We start from the raw sequence: 22,161 nt of genomic DNA, 5'->3' as shown, positions 1-22,161 counted from the left end.
GACGAAAAGAAGCAGCGCTAGTCACAGAAGAAAATGGATAAAACCCATTGTTGGAGTTGAATTTCAAATAGAATTTGGATGGTCAAGAGCAATAACCATAGGAAGTTAACAACTCCTTTTTGTTATTTCTTAATGTTGCTAACTTAATTTTTGGCAGGAGTCTACAACTAATTGATTACTCGTGATTCTAAAGTAGGTTGATTTTACCCAAACTTTACAAATAACCAATCTATTAATATCACCATGATCCATGATTTTGCATTGATGAGAAATTTCATACTTAATTATCTTGTAACAATTAAAATCCACTAAGAATATTGTTTGTTTTAGCTCTAGGCTTACACAATTTCAAATTTGAATAGTTGATTAACCGCAATAGCTTCCCCTCCGCATGGCGAAGGGAGAGACTAGACGTAAGATTGCACTGAGGTTCCAAAATTTGAGTTAGCTTCAAATAGAAAAGGGCCGCCTAGTGCACTAAGCTCCGGTCAAGGGCCCGACCACAAGGTTCTTTTGTTTATTGCCTTACCTTGCATTTTACTTAAATTATACATTGTGTTTATTTTTTGAAAGAAACTTTGTTGTCTAGTAAATAAAATTTTGCACTAAGTTTTCCCATTTAAAAGCCATCATTCATTAATTTTAAAATATGTTCTATTCACAAATTTTATAGTCGGTTTCTTGCACTGAAACAAACAAATCCTGCTTGCAAGTTCCTTAAAGGCAGAACCACTATAGAAACTTAAAGCTGGCTATATACCTAAAATAAGAAAGTGTGTTTCTTTGTGGCTTCAAATATCCAAGAAAATGCCTTTCACGCATGAAAAAACATCAATAACCAAATTTTCTAACCTTTACTTTGCTTTTTTCCATGAAAATCTGATGCTTTAAAGCCAAAAACAACCCCCCTAAACAGTTAAAACTCTTCACCTCTTATCTATCTTTCCTACTATATATAGCCATTGTTGCTGGCTAGCAATCCATCAATTAAGAAATTTTTTTTACCTCCCCGCCTAGCGCGAAAATTATACAATAATCTTCAAATGGATCATCGACAAAATTCCAACTTGAAGAATTTGGAAAAAGTTGGCAAGAAAAGAGAGAGAAAAGCAGCAGGGACGCGGTTCGTGGTGGAGGATGTGAACAAGTTGGCTGATGATTTTATCAAAAATTTCAGGAAGCAACTTAAGTTTGAAAGAGAAGAATCATTTAAGCGTTTCCAAGAGATGATTAGAAGAGGAACATAGGACTGATGTTTGTTCAATTATCTTTCATAATGTACGTTGAAAGTTTATATTCTTTCTGTTATGTCAATGGATTCTCTAGTATTTTTTTTTATATTGGTGCAAGTTCAAGGAATAAAGTTGCTAACTATTACAAATGAGAGTATATTTATGTGACACTGGGAAATGATTTCCAAAATAAGAGTTCGTGAGTTCATACTTGATAAAAATCTATATATACTACAAAGGAAGTATCCAACTTTTAGTTTGTAAAAAATCTATATATACCTCTAGGGTGCGGCCCTTCCCACTTCCCGGGCCTTGCGTAAATGGGGAATGCTTTGTGCACCGGAGAACATCAATTCAATACTTTGCTCTCTTGAATCACAGTATTTCAAACTTTTATACCAATCCTCGTCAAGAAATTTGTCTGTTAATTGTTTAATACATCGGGGCGCAGGTAAGCATTTTTTTTCTATGCCTTTTGGTATAGCTGCAAATATTAGAACATCTTAGCAGCAAATTTTCCCAAAAAAAAAAAAAAAAAGCTTTGGAGTTAAATTTAGATTGGATAACTTGGAAGGCAATTCTTTGAAATGTAGTGCAACAACCCATAACTGAACTTTTCAAGATATACAGAGCTTCAACAAGAAAGGAGGAGGAGATCAAGACATAACTTCGAGCCTAACCAACATGATAACATACCCAGTATAATCCCCACATAATAGGGTCCGGGGAGGGTAGTATGTACGCAGACCTTACCCCTAGCCTTGTGAAAGTAGATGTTTCCAATAGACCCTCGAATCAATACTTAGGCTAACCATATTTCAATAATTCAATGCGACTCCCACCCAATGAAATAAAAATATTGAAATCAAGAGAGGAGGAGAAAGTAAGAAGCAAAGGTTCCAGCTATATTTCATGATCAATGACCAAACTATATTCACAAAAGGGTATCTAAGACTAGAAGCTATCGGTACAAGACTACAGACCAAAAGGATGTACAAACATATAGCTGTCTGATTTCTTTGTGAATGTTTATGAATAGCACATTTTTACAGCCAAAATTATCAAGAAGATAGCTCTGATTGATGCATGGCAAAGTACGAAATTACCATAGAAATTCATGCACGAGCCATTAATGAAGAATCGCAACCCCCTTCTCTTTCGAGGCTACTGTGAGCCAATCCGAACAATTCCAGAAGACATCCATCCACAAGCACTTGAAGCCACGCACTAGCTGCAGAGGACTGGAGAGAAGAAATTCTCACGAATAAGATATAATACTCAAACTTATCGCATACAACTTTTATTTACGACAAGCCTCAGCTCTTTTCCTTATAGACTCTTCGCTCCATCTGTTGGTGCTCTAGCTGTCGGAAAGCCATGAGCAGCTACTGGCCTGGACTGATAGTAAAGAAAGAAGCTAAGAGGCCGCCTCAGAAAGGGTACTGTATTCGGGGTGCTGCCGAAGGACATTGGGAATTGTAAAAGAACAGAAATTGTTTGCTTCATAACCAACACAGGAGCATGTCGATGATGTCAAAAGTGCTTCTCCGGAAAATCTTGTTCTTGAGATGAGAGAAGTTGAAGTAACTCTCGGTTTCTCATCAACGATAAGTGGCTAAGATCCAATGCTCAAGCTTGTAAGACCTGACAGTGCACAATATGACTCTTCAACCCTGCTCGTCCTGCGATGCTTGACCATAAATTTGTGAACAAAGTTCTGAAGTGACCTTTACCAGCAATGTTCTCCCAAAGATGCGGGTTAGTTTCCACTCGCTTATCAGGATTTTTCACATCAACTATGCTGATGCTCATGTTGTTACGAATTATACAAAGTTTACCATTAAGTGGAACCAGAGCGGCAGCCTCCAAAGCACGAGAGCTTCCAAGGTGGAGCTTGCTATCAATAAACCTGATCCATGAATTCATAGATTCATCATATACTCTAATTTTACACCCATCAGGACAGTCCAAAGCATATAGACGACCATCCATCGAGATGCTCGGGTTGCGCCAACCAGCAACCATCCTGTTGTTGACTGGGCTCCACGCATTGATATCAGGGTTATAAGCTTCACTGAGAACTTCTCTGCGGGATCCCAACCCTTTTATGAACCACTTCCCATCATATACAACCCCAATAAAGGGCACCATCGCTGTGCTCATATCAGCTATAAAACTCCAGCGCTTCCGGTTGGGGTCATAAACTTCAGCTGAACGGAGAGTCCTTTGTATTCCTTCACATTCTCCACCAGCAACATAAAGACAATTATTAATTACACAAGAACCAAAAAAATGGCGTTTGCGGAGCATGTCTGGTGCCCTGTGCCATTTATTTGTTCGAGCATTATAAAAGATTACCCGTCGCATAGACCCCCTGATTGGATCTTTTCCTCCAATCAAATAAAGATGGCAACCGCTAAGAACAGCACAACCAAATCCAAGGGCTTCACTATAATCCCCTGGAATGGGTGGAAGTGGCTGCCAAAGTTGGTAAGTTGGGTCAAATGCATGCCATGAAATCCGTCCATCACGATCTCTTTTTATAACGTATACCCACTCTTCAGCCATTCCAAGACTCTTCCTTTGAGAGTAAAAGAAGTTACCAGCAAGAAGCCGATACCACCTTTTGCAAACTAGACGGAGCTTGCTATGTTCAGCACGAGGAACACGCACGAGACAAGCAATTGCAAGATCATCAGGCAGGCCAGGTAGAAGAGGTGGCTGCACTCTTGACCTCTCTCTACGAGAATTTTTTGTCTTGTGTGCATGAGAACTGATGTCTGACTGGATGCAAAGTTTTGATCCTGGGACAAATTTTCTTGCACCGGCAACTGTTTTTAACCCCGAATCAACATTGCAATAGCATGACACAGAATCAACCTGCAAATTGTTTGCCAATTAGGAAATGCATTTCTCTTAACAATCAGAAAACTGCAATTTAAAACGCCTGAGCAAGGTATATACACCAGAGCTTGAAAACTGACGAGCATAATTTTAATAGCAAAAGCTGTTCAAGTAAGCCCTACCCGATAATAAACCACAAGCATTTTTGTCGATTTCCGTTCTTCTTCGTTTTTTTTTCTTTCTCTCTCAGGAGATTAGAGTCTTATTGATCATTACTGTAAAAATAGATCAATAAAGATACACTTCGAAAAAAATAGCTCAATAAAGCACAAGACAGCCCGATATGCTTATAATTTAAGTTGCTCGGACTCAGGTGCAGGTGTCCGATACGGGTACGGATCTAGAGGTCGGATCCTTCATGATCTAAATGTTTAAGATTCGGGGGTACGGATGTGAGGATTCGGCTAAAAATAATTCAAATATCTAAAAGTAGAGTTATAAAAATATATCTAAATTATGAGACATTATGTGAAAAATTTATAAGGTATTTTAAGAAGGAAAAATATTAATCAAGAGGAGAATCCGAGGAGATAAAAGAAAAAAGACTGACATAGAATTCTATATACAAGGTATTCTATTTCTTCAATTTCACCGTAACCCTTGTTTTGATTTCAAAAATCATTGTATCTGTCCCGAATTTATTCGTCGATTTTGGTCAAAGTACCCGAAATCGATTGATCATTTGATGAAGTGAATACCGAGCAACTTAGCTTATAATAGCAAGGTAAAAGCTGGGCCTTTCTCATACGTAACTAACTAAACAATCTCCCTCCACAACCTTCATTAACAGAGAGAAAAAAGATAAATGAGTGGCCCTTAATATTCAATCCAGTACCACAATGAGATCTGGACCACTTAAAAGATCATAGTACTTGGAGCTATTAACACAATGTGGTATGCATATAACTTATATTTCCCAAGAAAAAGAGTGACTGGAAAATTTCTATTTCACTTATTGCAAGTACTTTCAGATAATTAGCACTCCCAAATAATTTATTGTAATAACAATATGCCTACCCAATGTTAACCGTTTGACTTTTAGTGCCTTCGATGCACATCAAAGCTACATAGCCTAACAATTTATCCATGCTCTGCATCTTTGCAGCTCCCAACTCTGGAAAAGTTAAATTCACAAAATTAGCTCAGATGCTAACCACATCAGAATTAGCTAGTCTAAGGACTATCTATATCCTGATCAAAGGTAAATACACTGCTGATTCCTGATCTTCAGTAAGTGTTCTATTGCTCTTATAAATCCATATTTTTTCCTCCAACGTAGTTCCACTTTTTGTGTGACGCATCTTCATCATTGTACCAGTACGAATAAAGAGCACACCTGACAGAAAGGCACTTCTATAAAAGTTGCTAAATATAGCAGTTGAAGCTTTCAGAATGCTGAGCACCAATATTAGAGAGTACCTCATTGTTACTGAACACTCCTTTTTCTTCACTTTCACTTGTTGATTTTATTGCTTTTACCTTCAACTTTACCGGTCACTCCCTAGAAAATATCAAGCTTATATGTTTTCTCATCGTTAGCTTCCCTCATTTAACCAATCACTTTTTGCACCTCTTTCTGATAAAAGAATTACCACCTCATTCACTAAAGAGTACTTAAAGTGCTACTTATCCACGATCAATCTCCCCAAACACCATAATAATTTTAATATCCATACATCCATGAATGCTTTGTGCCCGCATAAAGTAAGCTACTATTTCTAGTAGTTAAACTATTCTTAGTCCATCCGGAAGAATGACCTACTCTTTAATGTTGTGTTAATGGCATTGTACCACACCTTATGGCTTCATTTACAGCAGCACTTTATCAGTCCTAAGGGGAAAAAAATTCAACATGCAGACATATGAATCTACCTAGATTAAGACCAAATATACCACGCCAAAATCAACCAAAATATTCCTTGGTGAATCGGGCGAAAACTTGAACTATGTACATACATACTTTTAAAAAAGGGTAAACCCAACAGACATATAAAAACTGGTGCTATTGCGGCTACACCTTCCGCTTTGTTAGGTATACTACGAAGAATGGCAACATAGCATACTATTCATCTAGATTCTCCACCAAAGTCAAGGTCAGCTAATAGCAAGAAATTTGAGTTAAGAAGCAAGGCTGGCTGATGTCATGTGGAAGTTTTTTCTTAGGCATATTCATCTGTTTACTGCCAAGAATTTGATAATCTGGCAACTATCCTTGCACTCAACGATATGGCCTAGTGGTCAATAAAGTGGATGAAAATCATGAGATATCACGGTTGAAAAGCCCTCTCAGCTGAGGAAAAAAAAAGTTAGGTGATTTCTTTCTATTGCCTAAGTCTTGATGGACAGAGTTACTCGATACTTGTATTGGTAGGAGGTAGCAAGTACCCATTGGATTAGTCAGGGTTTGTGCAAGATGGCCGGAACACCATCATTATTAAAGGAAACAAAAACAATTTTTTGGCATCTATCCTTGCCATACCATGTGAAATTTTCCAAAACAACTGGCAAAGAAAGAGCTACCTAAAGTGAATAGCAAAATTCTAACCAAGCTTAAATATCCTTTTTAGGCAAAAACTCTGTGACTTCATTGTCAAAATATGTAAGAATGGAGTATTTGCACAAAATGTAAACCCCAAAAGTCATGTTGAAAAACGACCTTAGCTGAAGTCTAAGGAAAAATGTTGAAGATTCAGCAGCAATTTTATGCTAATCCAAGCCCCAAAATACCAAATTCAAACAAGACTCATGAAAGAAAAAACCAATTCTTGCAAAAGTTGCTTCTTTACCAGGAATTTTCATAAGGGAATTTAAAGAAAGCCATTAATCAAAGAAATTAACTGTAAAAAAAAAAAAAAAAAAAAAAAAAAAAAAAAGGACAATGAACACTCACCAGTGGAGCTTGAACTCGGAAACCCCTTTGTGCATTTGAAGACCTTTCAATTGTTTGGTCCATTTTTCTACTGAAAGTTTCATCAACAGATATTCTTGACAGGATCCAGAATCAAAAAAATCAAGATTTCACCCCTCTAAGACTCAGATCAAGACCTTTCTGATCCAAAATTCACAAATATATAATTTCTCTTTCAAATTCTACATAAATATTGAATTAAAAAATGCAACAAATCATAGTTCAAAAGAAGACCTTTTTGGTATCTCCTTTTACTTTATACACTTCAAATGCAAACAAGAAACAAATATACAAAAAGTGCTTATAGCCACCCAAGGCTATAGTGGTCAAGTGGGCAGATAATTATGACGTTTTTTTTGTAGAGACGAAAAATATTTTTTCTTAAAAATCATGTTATAAATTAGAACCACAGCAACTTCAGAAGGTGAGCAGTATCTTTCACTCTCTCTCTTTCTCTCTCTAATTAAACACTACGCTTTTCTTATTATGAGCAAACATAAACTGAAGATTACAGCTGGATAAATTGTCTTTTACCTCTTAAATTTTCTTTGCAGATTTTGGTATCACTTACATTATTGTGGTAATCTTGTGTAAGTTGAGACAATTATTTCAGTTCTTGCCAAAGGACAAAAACTTTACCAGACTTTTTTAGTGGTCGCATTTAATTTATTGGGTCAAATCCAAACCGTTGTGTCTTAGTTTTTGTGTGTGTGAATGAAAGAGAAAGACATGCCAGTTTGTGGCGCGGAAGCCGGGGATGTTACACTTAAAATAATGACACTCGTAGGAATATACCATTCACCAACTCTAATATATTATTCCATCTGTTGTGATATTTTTTGCTTTCCTACGGTCAATTTGATAATTATTGTAGTTAAATTTGATTAGATCAACTTAGTTTAAATTTAAATACTTATAACTATATGAATAAAAAACTATAAATACAATTCTTCTCAGGTCAAATATGAGAAAAATATATATTTTAAAATATAGGTCAAAGTTTACGAGAATTTAAATATCGACATCCAAAAAGTATCATATAAATTGAAATGAAAAGAGTAATAAAATACTTTTAAAATTTTGATTTGTTTAAAGTCTTCTGCATGGCGATATTCTTTTTTAATGTTAGTTACTAGTTAGTAATATGTTGTACCTGAAACGTTTTCTTAAGGAAGAAGATCAACATTGTCCTTGTATTATCTTATATTTATTACGAACTTAGCTCAAAGTAATAATATAAAACAAGAAAATAGACAAGAATGTAGGGAACAAGAGAGGAGAGATTCTTATTTCTTCCATGTATTCAAGTGTGTACAATGTGATGTCCAAACCCTCTATTTATAGGATGACATTGAGGTATACAAAGGGATATCATAAACATGGTATTAACTATTGAGATCATGGGGAGGTTATGGAGGTGTGGGAGTTACAATTATAATGGTGAGAAGTAGTGGGAGTTATCTACATAATGGAGAAGAGTAGTGGGAGTAACTTCTTTAGGAGTTATAGACATCCACTATAAAATAATATTTCATAACACTCCCCCTTGGATGTCTATAGATAATGTGCCTCGTTAAAACCTTACTAAGAAAAAACCCTGTGGGAAAAAATCTTAGTGAAGGAAAAAGAGTACACATATCTTGTAATACGCATTATTTGCTGCCTCATTAAAAACCTTGCCAGAAAAACCTAGTGGGATAAAATCTTAGCTAAGGGAAAAAGAGTACAGCGCGTATTTGTCTCCCCCTGATGAAAACATCACTTTATTCTTCGGAGACGACGAATTCCAAGCTTGTATAACAACTTCTCTAATATTGAGATCCCCAATGTCTTGTGAAGAAGTTTGTCAAATTATCACTTGAACAAATTTGTTGAAGAACTTTGGTGAATGTGCTTTATTTTGTCTCATTCAATAGTCCTTCTTTCAATTGATATAAGCAAACAACATTATCTTCAGTATTATTGGAATCTTCTCTTCAAAGTTAAGTCACACGTCTGTTGTGTGTTGAGCCCCTTGCTTTATCAGTTGCTTATCTTAGCATGACTTGAATAAGTATCAATAATTAATTGCCTTGTAAAATGATAATATGGCAGTACTCTCACATGCAAATGGAATGTTTGAAGAACGAACTTCAGGAAAATGCCTGCATTTGCATAACCAACAAACTTGGCAATATTTGTTAGAATAAACAAATCTACATCAAGTATTCTTTTTGAAATAAAATACTAATTGTATTCCAATATCTCCACATTGGAATAAAACTATATCTTGCTAGCATATTGTTATACTCATGGTTCTAGCTAGATATATTAGTGCACCAATTGCACTAGACAGAAAAATAAATCATGTACGCCATGATCGCTCTAATCTACATAAGGATCTGCCGAAGATTTATTTAATAAATTTCTTGGGAACCTTAATATGCTTCAGAACAATTTAAATCATTCAAGGATTTTCATTACATGCATATCAAATGTATTGTCAGACCAAAATCTGAAATGACTCCATTCCCCACAGGAGAACATGTCTCCTAATACCAGGATATTTACGAAAAATTTGTGCCACAAGTCGTTTTTATGTCTATCGACTTGATTTTTCGTTTCACTTTCAGGTGTGGGGACTATCCGTCCAACTTCACATTTTTCAGGTGAAGTCAATTTCATTGCATATTTTTCTTTTGGCCAATCATTTATCTATCTAAATTTCATGACAAATTTGAGCTCAAGATCCTCATCAATATTAATAATATTGAGCGCTACATTATATTAACAACATCGTCGACGATCATTTTACATCGATTCCTATCATCGCACAATAAAGACATAACTTATCCAGATCTCATTATTTTCAGGTACATGGGCCTCTTCCATGAGGTCTTATAAAATGTTATGTCATGGTGCTCTTATAAAGCACTTGCCTCCTTATTATGACCATCTTGAACATTTTCTCCCTCCTTCTTCAAGGAGTTTTATCTTTGTAACCGATTTGTCTATTACGCTTCAAGAGTGCCATAGACTATGTCCATCATGGACTTTATTCTATTTGGAGCATTAGTAGCTGAAATATGACATTTAGTTTGGGTCAGCAAATGCGCATGGAAATATTTTGCAAATGAATTATCACTTGAACTTCAAGTTCATATTTTCTTGTACGAGGATCTAATATACTCATAATAATTCATTCCATGTATTACTTTTTTTTCAGCTGCTCATTTTCTCCCCCTAATGTTGGGATCACCAACACATATCCTCCAACCTTCATTGAGACCAATCTTTGTGCATTGTGGTGGCACAATTAAATCATATAGTACATCCATATTTCTAGATGAAAATATTTGGTTCCTGACCCTGAACCAATTGTGATGTGGAGAATTTATCATAACTTGTTGGCTAGATGCGTACAAGTGCTGTTGTATATTAAATAATATACTTAATACAAAATTTCTATTTGGAGTTTTGTTCTCATAACCAATGGTTTAGCTATAATTGGAGGCATACAATTTCTGCTAAACCAATTTGGATTTAAACCATCATTATCAAGATAAATTATCATAATATATATTCTGGAACTGTGCTCTAATAATTTGAGTAAACAACCTTGCAAAAACCAAAGTGCAAGTTGATAACAAACGCACATGTGACCATACAATAGATGCATCTATTAAAATCATATAATAGTAAACGGTCCACATGGCAGGTGATTGAGCCCATACATATATATCACCATTTATTCGTTCCAGATATCAAGGGATTCAATCCCAACCTTAACTGGTATATCATGAGAAAAAAACAGCACAAGAGAATTCTTGAAGAATCTTCTATTTTTTTAATATATGCCAATGTGAATTCTCAATCAATTTTCACATCATAATTGTGGTCAACCGGTCATGCCAACTAATATTTGTTTCAATAAACCTCTAGTTTATTTTGGCATGTGATTCTATCATCATACTTATACATCTGTAGTACAAATAGAAGAAAAGTCGAGTAACCTTTCATATTTACCCGGTATGTTATAGTAATATGAAGATAATCAATCTTCCTTTCATTTATAGTCTCAATATGCCAACCACTTTGGCTAATACATTTGAAACTCAAAAAGTTTCTTTTGAGACTTACTACCGCCAATGCCATGAATAATTTTATTTATTCGGGTAGTAATAAATTCGCTCTTCTGGAGCTCTCAATAATTTTGCACTACAAGATCTTTTATAACACCATCCAAGTGGTAAATTTTTCCTCCACAGAGAAAATTATCTTATCATAATAATTGTCATGGTCTAAATCATCATAAGCAAAATCTTTTCTTGCTTTAATTTTGCCTTTAATAACTTTTTATAAGGCATGTCAAATTATTTTTGGCGTACCACATGTACGCGACCAATGACATATTCATGTAATCACACAGTAATATTCATTATCTCTCTTTCTCTCAAACCTCCCTTAGAGCTGAGTTGTGGTGTATATCCAATCATGCATTGCACGTCTTTATTCATTACTTTTATCACATATTGTTACATTCACCTTCAGGAATGAATCTGCATTCTCAATGCACAAGTCACATTCTCTTCAAAGAATGGAGTATAATTATCGCAACGTGCTTTATAAATTTTTCATGCCAATAAGATGGTAAATATTTCCTTCACCCATTGAAGGATTACTTCGAGAACCCTTAATGTTCTCCTTTTACAGTTACCATAGTGATGACAACTATTATTTCGTCGCTTGCCATGCCCTCGTACATACATACAGTCATGAAAAATTATTTTCATTAGTCATCATTAGATCATCAATATGGTGCATTAGGACTCAAACCCAGTACCTTACCCATATAAAACATGCTAGGCCATAATAAGTTTGGACTCAAATCCAACTCTTATTATCATAGTGCATCAGGACTTGAACCCGATGTCTTACCCTTATAGTGCGCTGGGACTTGAACCCACCGTCTTACCCTCAATTAATAGCATATTAAACCAAAGTATACTGGGACTCGCCCTCGAGTATTTAAAAGTGTTACATCACTTTCGGCAACCATACATACTATATAACTCTGTCATGGTTCAAGTATATTTTCTTATGAAAAACATTCAATTTAAAGAACTATTGCATGATAATCCTAGGTACTAATAATAAACAAAACCAATGTAGCAGCAGCCAAGTGTTAAGAAATTATCGTAATTCATTGACAAGCAAATCTTATAAGCGTTCACTGTTAGCTACCACTTATCATCTCTTATTCTTACATCTCTAAATTAAATGTGTCTTAAATGGTGTGACGAAAGCATATGGACATTCATAAAATATCATAACAATGAAGAAATTTTTCAACTGTTTTAGGCAAACTCACAAATTAATTTTGAAACGGTAATCCATACACATTATAACCCCATAAAATACGATTAAAAGTACTATCATATCCTTTCATCTTTATTAATATAATATCAACCAATAATAAAACATTAGAAAGAGCTATTATCAAACCAAAATCATGGGTTCATTTGGTTATTAGAGCACGTAATCGTATAAAAAAAAGTTTTCTTTGGTATTGGACAGTGAGGTAAGCACAAAGAGAAAATGACAAATATCAAACATTCAATAAATTACCTAATAGCTTGGTAGGTCTCTATTATATTACTTAATTGTCATCCTTATTTGTACGTTAAAAAAAAGAGCATGATTAGCATAAATGAGGAATGGGTAAAATCAAAAGAAGTAGATTCCATCTACACAAACACACGTTGCTGTACCTATTAGCATACCTGATTTTGAACCTATACTCATTCTTTCGCGCTGATAACGTATTACGAACTTAGCTCAAAGTAATAATATAAAATAAGAAAATAGACAAGAATGTAGGGAGCAAGAGAGGAGAGATTCTTATTTCTTCCATGTATTCAAGTGTGTACAATGTGATGTCCAAACCCTCTATTTATATGATGACATTGAGGTATACAAAGGGATATCATAAACGTGGTATTAACTATTGAGATCATGGGGAAAGATCATGGGGAGGTTATGGAGGTGTGGGAGTTACAATTATAATGGTGAGAAGTAGTGGGAGTTATCTACATAATGGAGAAGAGTAGTGGGAGTAACTTCTTTAGGAGTTATATACATCCACTATAAAATAATATTTCATAACAGTATTAAGATATTTTGAGATTAGTTAGATTTTTGGTCTAATGTGCTGTTAGAAGAAAAAAAATTATGTTTGCCCTCGAGTCCTAGCAGAGCTTTAACTTTGAAAGTAATTTTAAGGGTATATTTGGTACGAAATAAAATATTTTTTAATTATTTCATGTTTGATTGGCTTAAATGTTATGAAAAATATTTTTCTAATAAACTTATCTTTCTCCAACTAAAGGAAAATGACTTTCAACTCTCTTTCAACCTTCCATATTCCTATTGCGACCCTCTAATTCACACCCTCGCCACCTCGGGTTACCAGAACCCGACTTATACCACCTTGCACCCCGACCTCACCCACCCACCCATGACCTACCCCGACACTCCTCGCGTATCGTCCAACCCCACGGCCCCGCCCACCTCCCCCTCCCTAGCAAACCCCCCACCACTAACCTGCCCTCCCCCCCCAACTTATTCCACCCCTCCCCTTCACCCCAGGTCCACCAACTCTCATAATTCCTCCCCCCACTCAACCCAGACTTGGCGATCCGAAACAAGAATGTCGAGGTTCGGGATCGTGGATCATGGTTGGGGTCGGGGTTCAACGTCAAGGTCCAAGTTCGGGGTCGGGTTTCAATGTTGGGATTCGAGTTCAGGGTTGAGCTCGAGGGCAGGGATCAGGGTCGTGGTTCAAAGTCGAGTGTCAAGGTTTAGGGTCCGGATTATATTATTTAAAATACTCATGAGATAATTTTTTTTTCTTACTAACTAAACACCAGAAAATAAGTAAGAAAACTACTTGTAATCCAAAAAAAATACTTTCTCTCAAAATATTATTCCTGAAAAATTATTTAAAATCATACCAATTATATCCTAAATTATAATCAAAGATGAAGGGTAGATGTGAACTTTTATTCTCAATTAATTTGGATACACAAGATCCATTCATTTGACACGAACTTTTTAATGGCAAGGGAAATACGAAATGTTTGCTAAATATAATAATATGAATGAACCAAAAATATAACTTACAAAAAAATAGCAATTTTGAGGAGAAATTTTCACAAACTACTATTGTTTAGTGGTTATTAGCTAGTTGTAACTATCATTTACTATATTACTTCCTATAACTATGGTTTCAGGTTTTTAGAGTGTATTCGATGTATTTAAGCTACTGTATTCATGAATACAGTAGCATTTCTCGGCGTGAAATAGGGGATTATAGCTGACAGATTATTTTATTCGACTGTATTCACGGCGTGAAACAGGGGATTACAGCTAGACAGATTATTGTATTCGGTTGTATTCGACTGTATTCACGATATATATTTGTGAATACAGTAACGTAAATAGCGCAACTCATGGTCTATTTAGCTGTTTTTAAACGAAAAGTGAATCAATTCACATAACAGACTCCTAATATAACTCAAATCAATTATAACACACAAAATTTATATTTTCAGTTATAAAAGAGATTCTCAATCGAAAAACACCCCAAAAACATAGCAATCTTCAGAGAAATTATATAATTACATTGAATACAGTTAAATACATAAAAATACACTGAATACATGAAGTATAGCAGGTCATCTATAGTGCAAAAACATATGAATACATACTGCAGATAAATTTGAATACATATACACATCTGAATACATAAATTATATTAATTAAAAAAACATATGAATACATTCATGGAATAGAGCGAGACAGTGAATACAATGAAATACATGGAATACAGCGGGATACATTGAAATTCAATGAAAGAAAAAGACAATGAATACAATGAAATACATAGAATACAACGAGATACATTAATTAGAATGAAAAAAAAGGTAACAGACTCTTCAAGTTGCTCAGCACCAAACTCTGTCGTCTTTGTTCAAGAATAACCCTAATATCGTCTCGTCAAGAGGGTCGCGATTCTGACTCGAAACTCTCAAAATTTGGCGCAAAAACAAAAGAAATTCCTTATTTTCAATAGTAGATTGTCTTCTTTTGTTAGTAATTGCGAATTTGGTAGATGAAGAAAAGCAGCAATGGAGGTGTTGAGAGGCAAGAGTTGCAATGGTCATGTCCAGCTTTCATTGCAAAGCAACAGCCATCAGAATGAGGTGGATCTTTCTCTCTAGGGCTTGATTTCGACATTGATTCAAAACCCCAACCCACTGACAACGAAAATTTTGTGAGACAATGGAGATAAATCTGTGGAGAATAGTGGTTGTATTCATGGAGAAAGACTGGCGTTGAGAGAGAGTGGGTACAGAAAAATCTGAAAGAATAAGAGAGAAAAATAACACAAAGAGTATTTTATGGCTTAAGGGTAGGAGGTAATCATAAATAGATATTTGGCTATAAAAATCAAAAGGTAGCTATGGAATATAATTCTTTAAAAGGGTATTTATTTAAAATAAATAAGGTATCAACTTTTGTTATAAAAGGTAAAAAAATCCAATTTTGAATAGTATCGGGCCTAATTTGGACATTTTTCATTTTTTTCAAAGCAATAATAGATAACTGAGATTTCATAAACATGATAAAGTATAAAAAAAAAATCAAGAGACATATTATCGAATTAAAATATTGTAGTAATTTGTTTTTGGTTTAAACTCACGTATAACAGTAAGATGTCAGGGGAAAGTGAAGTTAGCTACCTTTTTTGTGTGAACTGTGAAGGGAAAAGACATCATTTTAAAAGTGCTTCAAAAAGGAAAGACATTAGAATCATACGTAGAGCTCGTTTGGATGGGTTTATTTTAAGTGATTTTTAAACTAAAATAGCATTTAAGCCATAAGTTAGAAATTCTAGTTTTTGGTTTGTTTTTTTCATTTTAGTTTAAAAAAAACAAGTGCTTAAAAGCACTTTTTTACTTTATTCAAATACTACGAAATGACTTAAAAGTTATTTTAGCTTAAAAGCACTTAAAATAGAGAAAATCTCACTTTATACCTATTAATTCCAAACTATTTACCCTTTAATGCCCAGACCCAACCTATTTTCTATTTCTACCTATGCTGCCCAAACTATTTACCCGGTTATTTCCCAATAATATGAGGGAGTAATAACTGGAATCACGTGCAGCTTGTCCCTCATCTCAACTGCTTCTCCAACTCTTACTCCACTCTGCTCTTTTTTCATTTGAAGCAAAAACGGCAATCCCAATTTCAGCAATCAAAAATCCAAATCTCGTATTTAGAGATGCTATACTTTCTGTATACACCAGTAAGCTTCCTAGTTGCAGCCTTCTGATGGAAAGAAATCATCAGTCTTGAGCACTCTCTGTTATATAAAAAAGAAATCGAACCACAACACTCAGAGGGCTCTCTTTGTTTATTCGATAAAAACAATTCATTGATTCAAACAAAGAAAAGTAGATAATGCTTACAAAAACAATTCTTTCTCTTCACCCAAACTGTTTTTTGGAGATCTATTGTACAAAAATTCAAATACACCATTGAAGGACCTTGAAGCTTGAAACTCATAACTTGGTTTGTTTGAGTTTTTAATTATTTTGATCCGATCCTATATGGGTTTGTTTGGAAAGTTGATTGGAGGTTGTAGCTAAAGTTCTAGATAATTTGGTGGAGATTTTGTAGTAGATTTTAGAAGTTTGGGTTGAAATATAGTTGAACTAGAGAAGAAGACGAATTTGTATTCTATACTCAAATAGTATACAAATATACCATTTTGGTATACAATTCATTGCAACTATATACCCCATTAGTATAGCTATATACTATATTAGTATCATATGCTAGTTGAATCATTTTTTGGTTGTATTAGCTGCATTTATTAGTACAATATTTGATTTTATTTTAATAATAGTAATATAGTACAATATCTTGAAATACTTTATTATATTAATATGTGGTACACTATTTTTTTATTTTTCTCTTTATGCATGTGTGTTATGTAATAGTAGTATAGTCATATAGTTGTCGGTAATTAACCAGTAAAACTGTATACCATGTTGGTATAGTTATATGCCATATTGGTATCATATGGTAATTTGAACATTGTTTTGGTTGTTTTAGCTGCATTTTAAGTGAATTGTATTATGAAATTATTTATATGAACATGAGTTGCAATGCTGGAATTTTTTGTGCGCCGATGGACATAAATTATGTGTATTATGTAATAGTTTTTATAGTTATAGGCAATTGTTGGAACGACCACATACAACTATATACCCTCTTAGTATACGAAATGAGCAAGTTGTTTTACGAATATTTAGCTTGCAATACGAGCATGTAATTTTCTCATACTTTTATTGCGTCCTTTAATGTTTTGGTACAGTAGTATAGTCGCAGATAGTTGTAGCAATATTCTAGAGAAATCATATGCTCTGTTGGTATATATATATACCATATTGGTATCACATGGTACTAGAAGTCTTTTTTGCTACTTATACTTTTGTTGCATTTTTTAATATTTTATTATCATTTTTATTCTAACTAGTATATATGGAGATTTGGTTGCCGTAGATTATGTTTTCTTGCTCTATAACTGATTGTGTTAGTGCTAATGGTAGAGTGTGTACTGATATTTATAGGGAAGGAGATCAAGATTTGAATGCAATCACGTGTTGATTCTTAGAATCTGATTATGTAATTTATGGTGCTTAGCAGCAGTCAATGTGATATTCAGTGAATTAGATCAAGTGACAACTGATATTATTTCAGTTTAATAATTGAATTTAAAAAATGAGAAAAAAAATAAATAAAAGGTATATTGTACTAGTTATATTAAAAAGGGTGAACAAATATTTACTATATCAATTATTTTTTCTTATTGTATAAAAAAAGAATAATAAAAAATTAGTGAAAACGGTAAAGAAAATTAGATTATGAAGAGAAAAAGAATATAAAAAAAAGAAGTTAAATGAAATTAAAAAAGGAAAAAAAGAAAAAAATAAGAAGAAAACGAGAAAAAAGAAAAGGAGAAAAGAAAAAAGAGAAAAAAAGAAGAAAAGAAGCATAGAAATAAAAAAGAATTGGAGAATAAAGAAAAAATTATCCACAAAAACTACTATGGGTAGAAAATGTAATTAGTTTATGGGTAGAAAAATAAATGGGTAGACAAGGGTAAATAGTTTTATTTTTGTGGGTAACTATGTCGAAACCCCCATAAAATAAGTCAAACCAAATGGGCTCATAGAAAGGTGTAAAAAGGAAGGGAGCGTGGAGAAGAGAGCGAGTACTAGGAAAATTGTTACTCGCCTCAAATTAGTTCGATCAGGAAATTAAGTTGAAGTAAATATTTTTAATTGATAGTCATCAATTAATATATTTGAGATATAGCATAAAATTACACATAAACTACTTACGTCAAGTTTAAATTCAAATATTATATAGTATAATTTAACCTTAAATTTGTGATTTGGTTGACAAATGAAAGGGGATATTAAAAAGCAATAGGTTAACAAGAAATAATGGGGATCTTAGAACATAACATAACAAAAAGCACTATAAAACACAAGAAAAATACAAAATTGAGAACTCGATTCTCTTTTCGCGTTGAAATCGACAAGAAGACATGTAAAACATAGGTTCACCTTACACATGCTCGAGGTGAGCAACAATGGAGATCGGGGGGAGATAGAATTTGCATGACGAAGAGAGAGAAGAAGGAAAAATCTAGAATGGGCCAACCGACTTTAATTACATCTGTAACATCAATATATACAAAGTTCACTAACTAAAATGAATAACAAAAATAGCCTCCTAACAAATTAACTAACCAGCCACTTTATAAGTACATAGTCACATTTACATAATTAGCCATCTCAACCCCCCCCCTCCCCCTCAATTTGGTGGTGTAGCAAACACTGCCAACTTGTGCAAAGTTGGTGAATGTTTGACTCCTGTTAATGCTTTAGTTAAGACATCTGCAAGCTGGTCTGTAGTTCCTACATGTTGTAATGAAATCAGTCCTTCTTGTAGCTTGCTTATGACAAAATGACAATCCACCTCTATGTGTTTGGTTCTTCATGGAACACTGGGTTTCTTGCTATGTGCATGGCAGACTGGCTATCACAGAACACTGTAATGGACTTAGGGAAAGGAACTGTAAGCTCCTCAAATAGCCTACTAAGCCATACCAATTCCCCCACCACCTTTCTTAGAGCTCTATACTCAGCTTCTGCAAAGGACAATAAAATGGTGTCTTGCTTCTTTGATTTCCAGCTAATAGGGCTGCTCCCCAAAAGTACAAGATACCTACTCACAGATTTTCGGGAATTTGGTTATGCTGCCCAGTCAGAGTTACAGTAGGCCTTGATAGTATAATCTGCATCTTTGGACATGAATATCCCTAGAGTTGGGTCCCCCTTCAAATATCTAAGTAGATGAAAGGCTGCTTTCAAGTGAGGCTGTCTGGGGTCATCCATGAATTGGCTAAGATTTTGTACAATGTAGGCTATATCCAATCTAGTATTTGTGAGGAAGTTAAGCTTCCCTAGTAGTTTCCTATAGTAGGTAGGATCAGTCAGAACCTCTCCTTCTTTTGCCCTGAGTTTGACTGTTAGATCTAGTGGTGAAGTAAAGCTGTTATAATCCATGCACTGATATTCTTTGAGCAAGTTAAGAGTGAACTTCCTCTGAGATATTATCGCACCATCAACTTTGTAAAGAACTTCTAGTCCCAGAAAATAGTGCAACCTGGCTAGATCTTTTATCTTGAAGTTGTCATTCAGAAAAGCTTTCAAGTCTTCAATCTCCTTTATGTCAGTGCCTGTCACCACAATGTCATCTATATACACTGCTATATAGACAGTTGAGTTTTCTGTTTTCTTGTAAAATAAAGAGTAGTCATACATAGAGTGTGCATAACCTCTTGAACATAAGGCTTCAGTGAGCTTAGCATACCATTGCCTACTGGCTTGTTTCAGCCCATAAAGTGACTTATTTAGCTTGCAAACCAATTCTGAATTATCTACAGTCAGGCCCTGAGGAACCTCCATGTAGACTTCTTCATTTAGGAACTTCCATGTAGACTTCTTCATTTAGGTCACCATGTAGGAAGGCATTATTCACATCCAATTGGGACATGTGCCACCCTTTCTTCACAGCAACAACTAGCAGAGAACTCACAGTTGTCATCTTGACTACAGAGGAGAATGTCTCTGTATAGTCAATGCGTGCTTGTTGGGTATATCCTTTCACAACTAGCCTAGCTTTGAGTCTTTCTACACTCCTATCTACTTTGTGTTTTATCTTATACACTCATTTACATCCTATAGTATTCTTCCCAGCAGGCAGGGGAACTAGGTCCCAAGTGTGGTTGGCATGTAATGCTTCAAACTCTTGGTTCATAGCTGTTTGCTAGGCAGGATTCATAGCTTCCTCGTCATATGATGAAGGCTCACCATTACTACAAATGTCTCTTACAAGACTTTGGCTTTCAAGATTCAGAGTATCAGGGGAAACATGATGACTTTTAGTAAATGCAGCATTAAGAGAGAATGGTGTAGTTGAATTATAGTGATCAGCAGGGGTTGATGATTTCAATTTTGAAAGTGAGTGTAGATAATCTTGTAAGTATAGTGGTGTTTTGAGAGGTCTTTGTGACTTCCTTAAGGTAATGGATGTTGTGGGTCCTGGCTGATCCCCAACAGGTGATGTGTTGTAGTTTGAAAGCTGTGGTGTGTCAGATTGTGGTGAGGAGGTGGAAGGTTCAGTTGACATGGAGGGTCTCACAGGTGTTAAAGGAATATTATGTTCTAAAGGCTGATTGTGTGAAATACTTGTGCCATCATCACTATCATAGAGATGTTTATCATTCTTAGGAGTACAATCAATGAAAGGAGCATGATTATTAAAGACAGGGGGAAAAGTGTGGTTTCAGATGATATAGTGAATGAAAATACACTTTCAATAAAGACAACATCCCTGGAGATATATATCTTTTTAGTGGCAAGACTTAGGACCGTGTACCCTTTTACTCCTTAAGGATAACCATTGAATATGTGTGATGATGTTCTGGGTTCAAATTTATCCCTATGCACCTTTGGCACAGAGGGATAACACATGCATCAAAAACTTTTCATGTGAGAGTATGTTGGTTTTCTTTTGTAAAGTAGTTCAAATGGGGATTTCGGGTTACTATGAGAGGAAGGTAGTCTATTTATAATGTAAGTTGCACACGGAATACATTCACCCTAGTACTTCACAAGCAACTTTGATTGGAATAAAAGGGTTCTAGCAATTTCTAGGAGGTATTTATGTTTTCTTTCTACTATGCCATTCTGTTGTGGTGTGTAGGGGCAACTCCTTTGATGGATGATGCCTTTGGATTGGAAGAATATGTTTGCTTCTGTACTAGTAAATTCTAAACCATTGTCAGATCTGATAGTTTTGATTTTGATGTTAAATTGAGTCTCAACCATGGAAACAAATATTTTTATAACTTGTAGGGTATTGCTTTTGCAGGTTAGAAGGTTGGTCCAGGTGCACCTACTATAGTCATCTACCATTGTAAGAAAATATTGGTAATGTCATGTATTGTTATAGGATAAGGTCCCCATATGTCTATGTGGAGTAATTGAAAGATTTCAGTTGTGAAGTTGGTCTTATGGGGGAATGGTAGTCTCCCTTGTCTAACCATTGGACAAATGGAACACTGGAAAGGTTGTTTGGATGGGAAGGAAACAGGAATAGACGAGATCCCTCTCATTTTAATAAAGGGTACATGCCCTAGTCTATTGTGCCACAAAATGTTCATATCATAACCAGTGGATGCACAAGAATTTAAAACAGAACTCTGATTTTTATTACTTGAACTTGAACTATTTACAAGGGGGAAAGATACACACTTATTTGTGGAGATTGAACTATGTACAAATGAATGACCATGATAGGGTGAATTATGTGTAAAGTGAATCCTATCATTAAGGCAAGAAGTTGAATTGATGACTAAAGAACCTGTATACCTGTGCCACACACACTTTGGACAAAGAAAGTACACACCATTACAAGCCTTACCAATCT

General features: G+C 34.8%; 2 protein-coding genes across 2 annotated transcripts; both read right to left on the bottom strand.

Moving 5' to 3' along the window:
- On the bottom strand, positions 2,117 to 7,697 carry LOC109230055 (F-box/kelch-repeat protein At1g55270-like). Its single transcript, XM_019395590.1, has 2 exons — positions 7,027 to 7,697; positions 2,117 to 4,112 (listed from the first exon to the last, which is right to left on the bottom strand). The coding sequence occupies exons 1-2, from the start codon at positions 7,087 to 7,089 to the stop codon at positions 2,862 to 2,864; spliced, it is 1,314 nt and encodes a 437-aa protein (XP_019251135.1). The 5' UTR covers positions 7,090 to 7,697; the 3' UTR covers positions 2,117 to 2,861.
- LOC109238191 (uncharacterized mitochondrial protein AtMg00810-like) lies at positions 19,419 to 20,177 on the bottom strand. Its single transcript, XM_019404620.1, has one exon. The coding sequence runs from the start codon at positions 20,175 to 20,177 to the stop codon at positions 19,419 to 19,421; it is 759 nt and encodes a 252-aa protein (XP_019260165.1).

The sequence above is a fragment of the Nicotiana attenuata genome, chromosome 1 (genome assembly GCF_001879085.1).
Source record: "Nicotiana attenuata strain UT chromosome 1, NIATTr2, whole genome shotgun sequence".
Lineage (NCBI taxonomy): Eukaryota > Viridiplantae > Streptophyta > Magnoliopsida > Solanales > Solanaceae > Nicotiana > Nicotiana attenuata.
The sequence above is the reverse complement of the archived record's forward strand: the minus strand, read 5'-3'. Positions and strand labels throughout refer to the sequence as shown.

Coding starts and splice junctions, on each gene's coding strand:
- LOC109230055 (XM_019395590.1), bottom strand. CDS start 7,089: ATGGACCAAACAATTGAAAGGTCTTCAAATGCACAAAGGGGTTTCCGA. Junction 4,113..7,026: donor TCCGAGTTCAAGCTCCACTG/GTGAGTGTTCAT, acceptor AACAATTTGCAG/GTTGATTCTGTGTCATGCTA.
- LOC109238191 (XM_019404620.1), bottom strand. CDS start 20,177: ATGAAGAAGTCTACATGGAAGTTCCTAAATGAAGAAGTCTACATGGAG.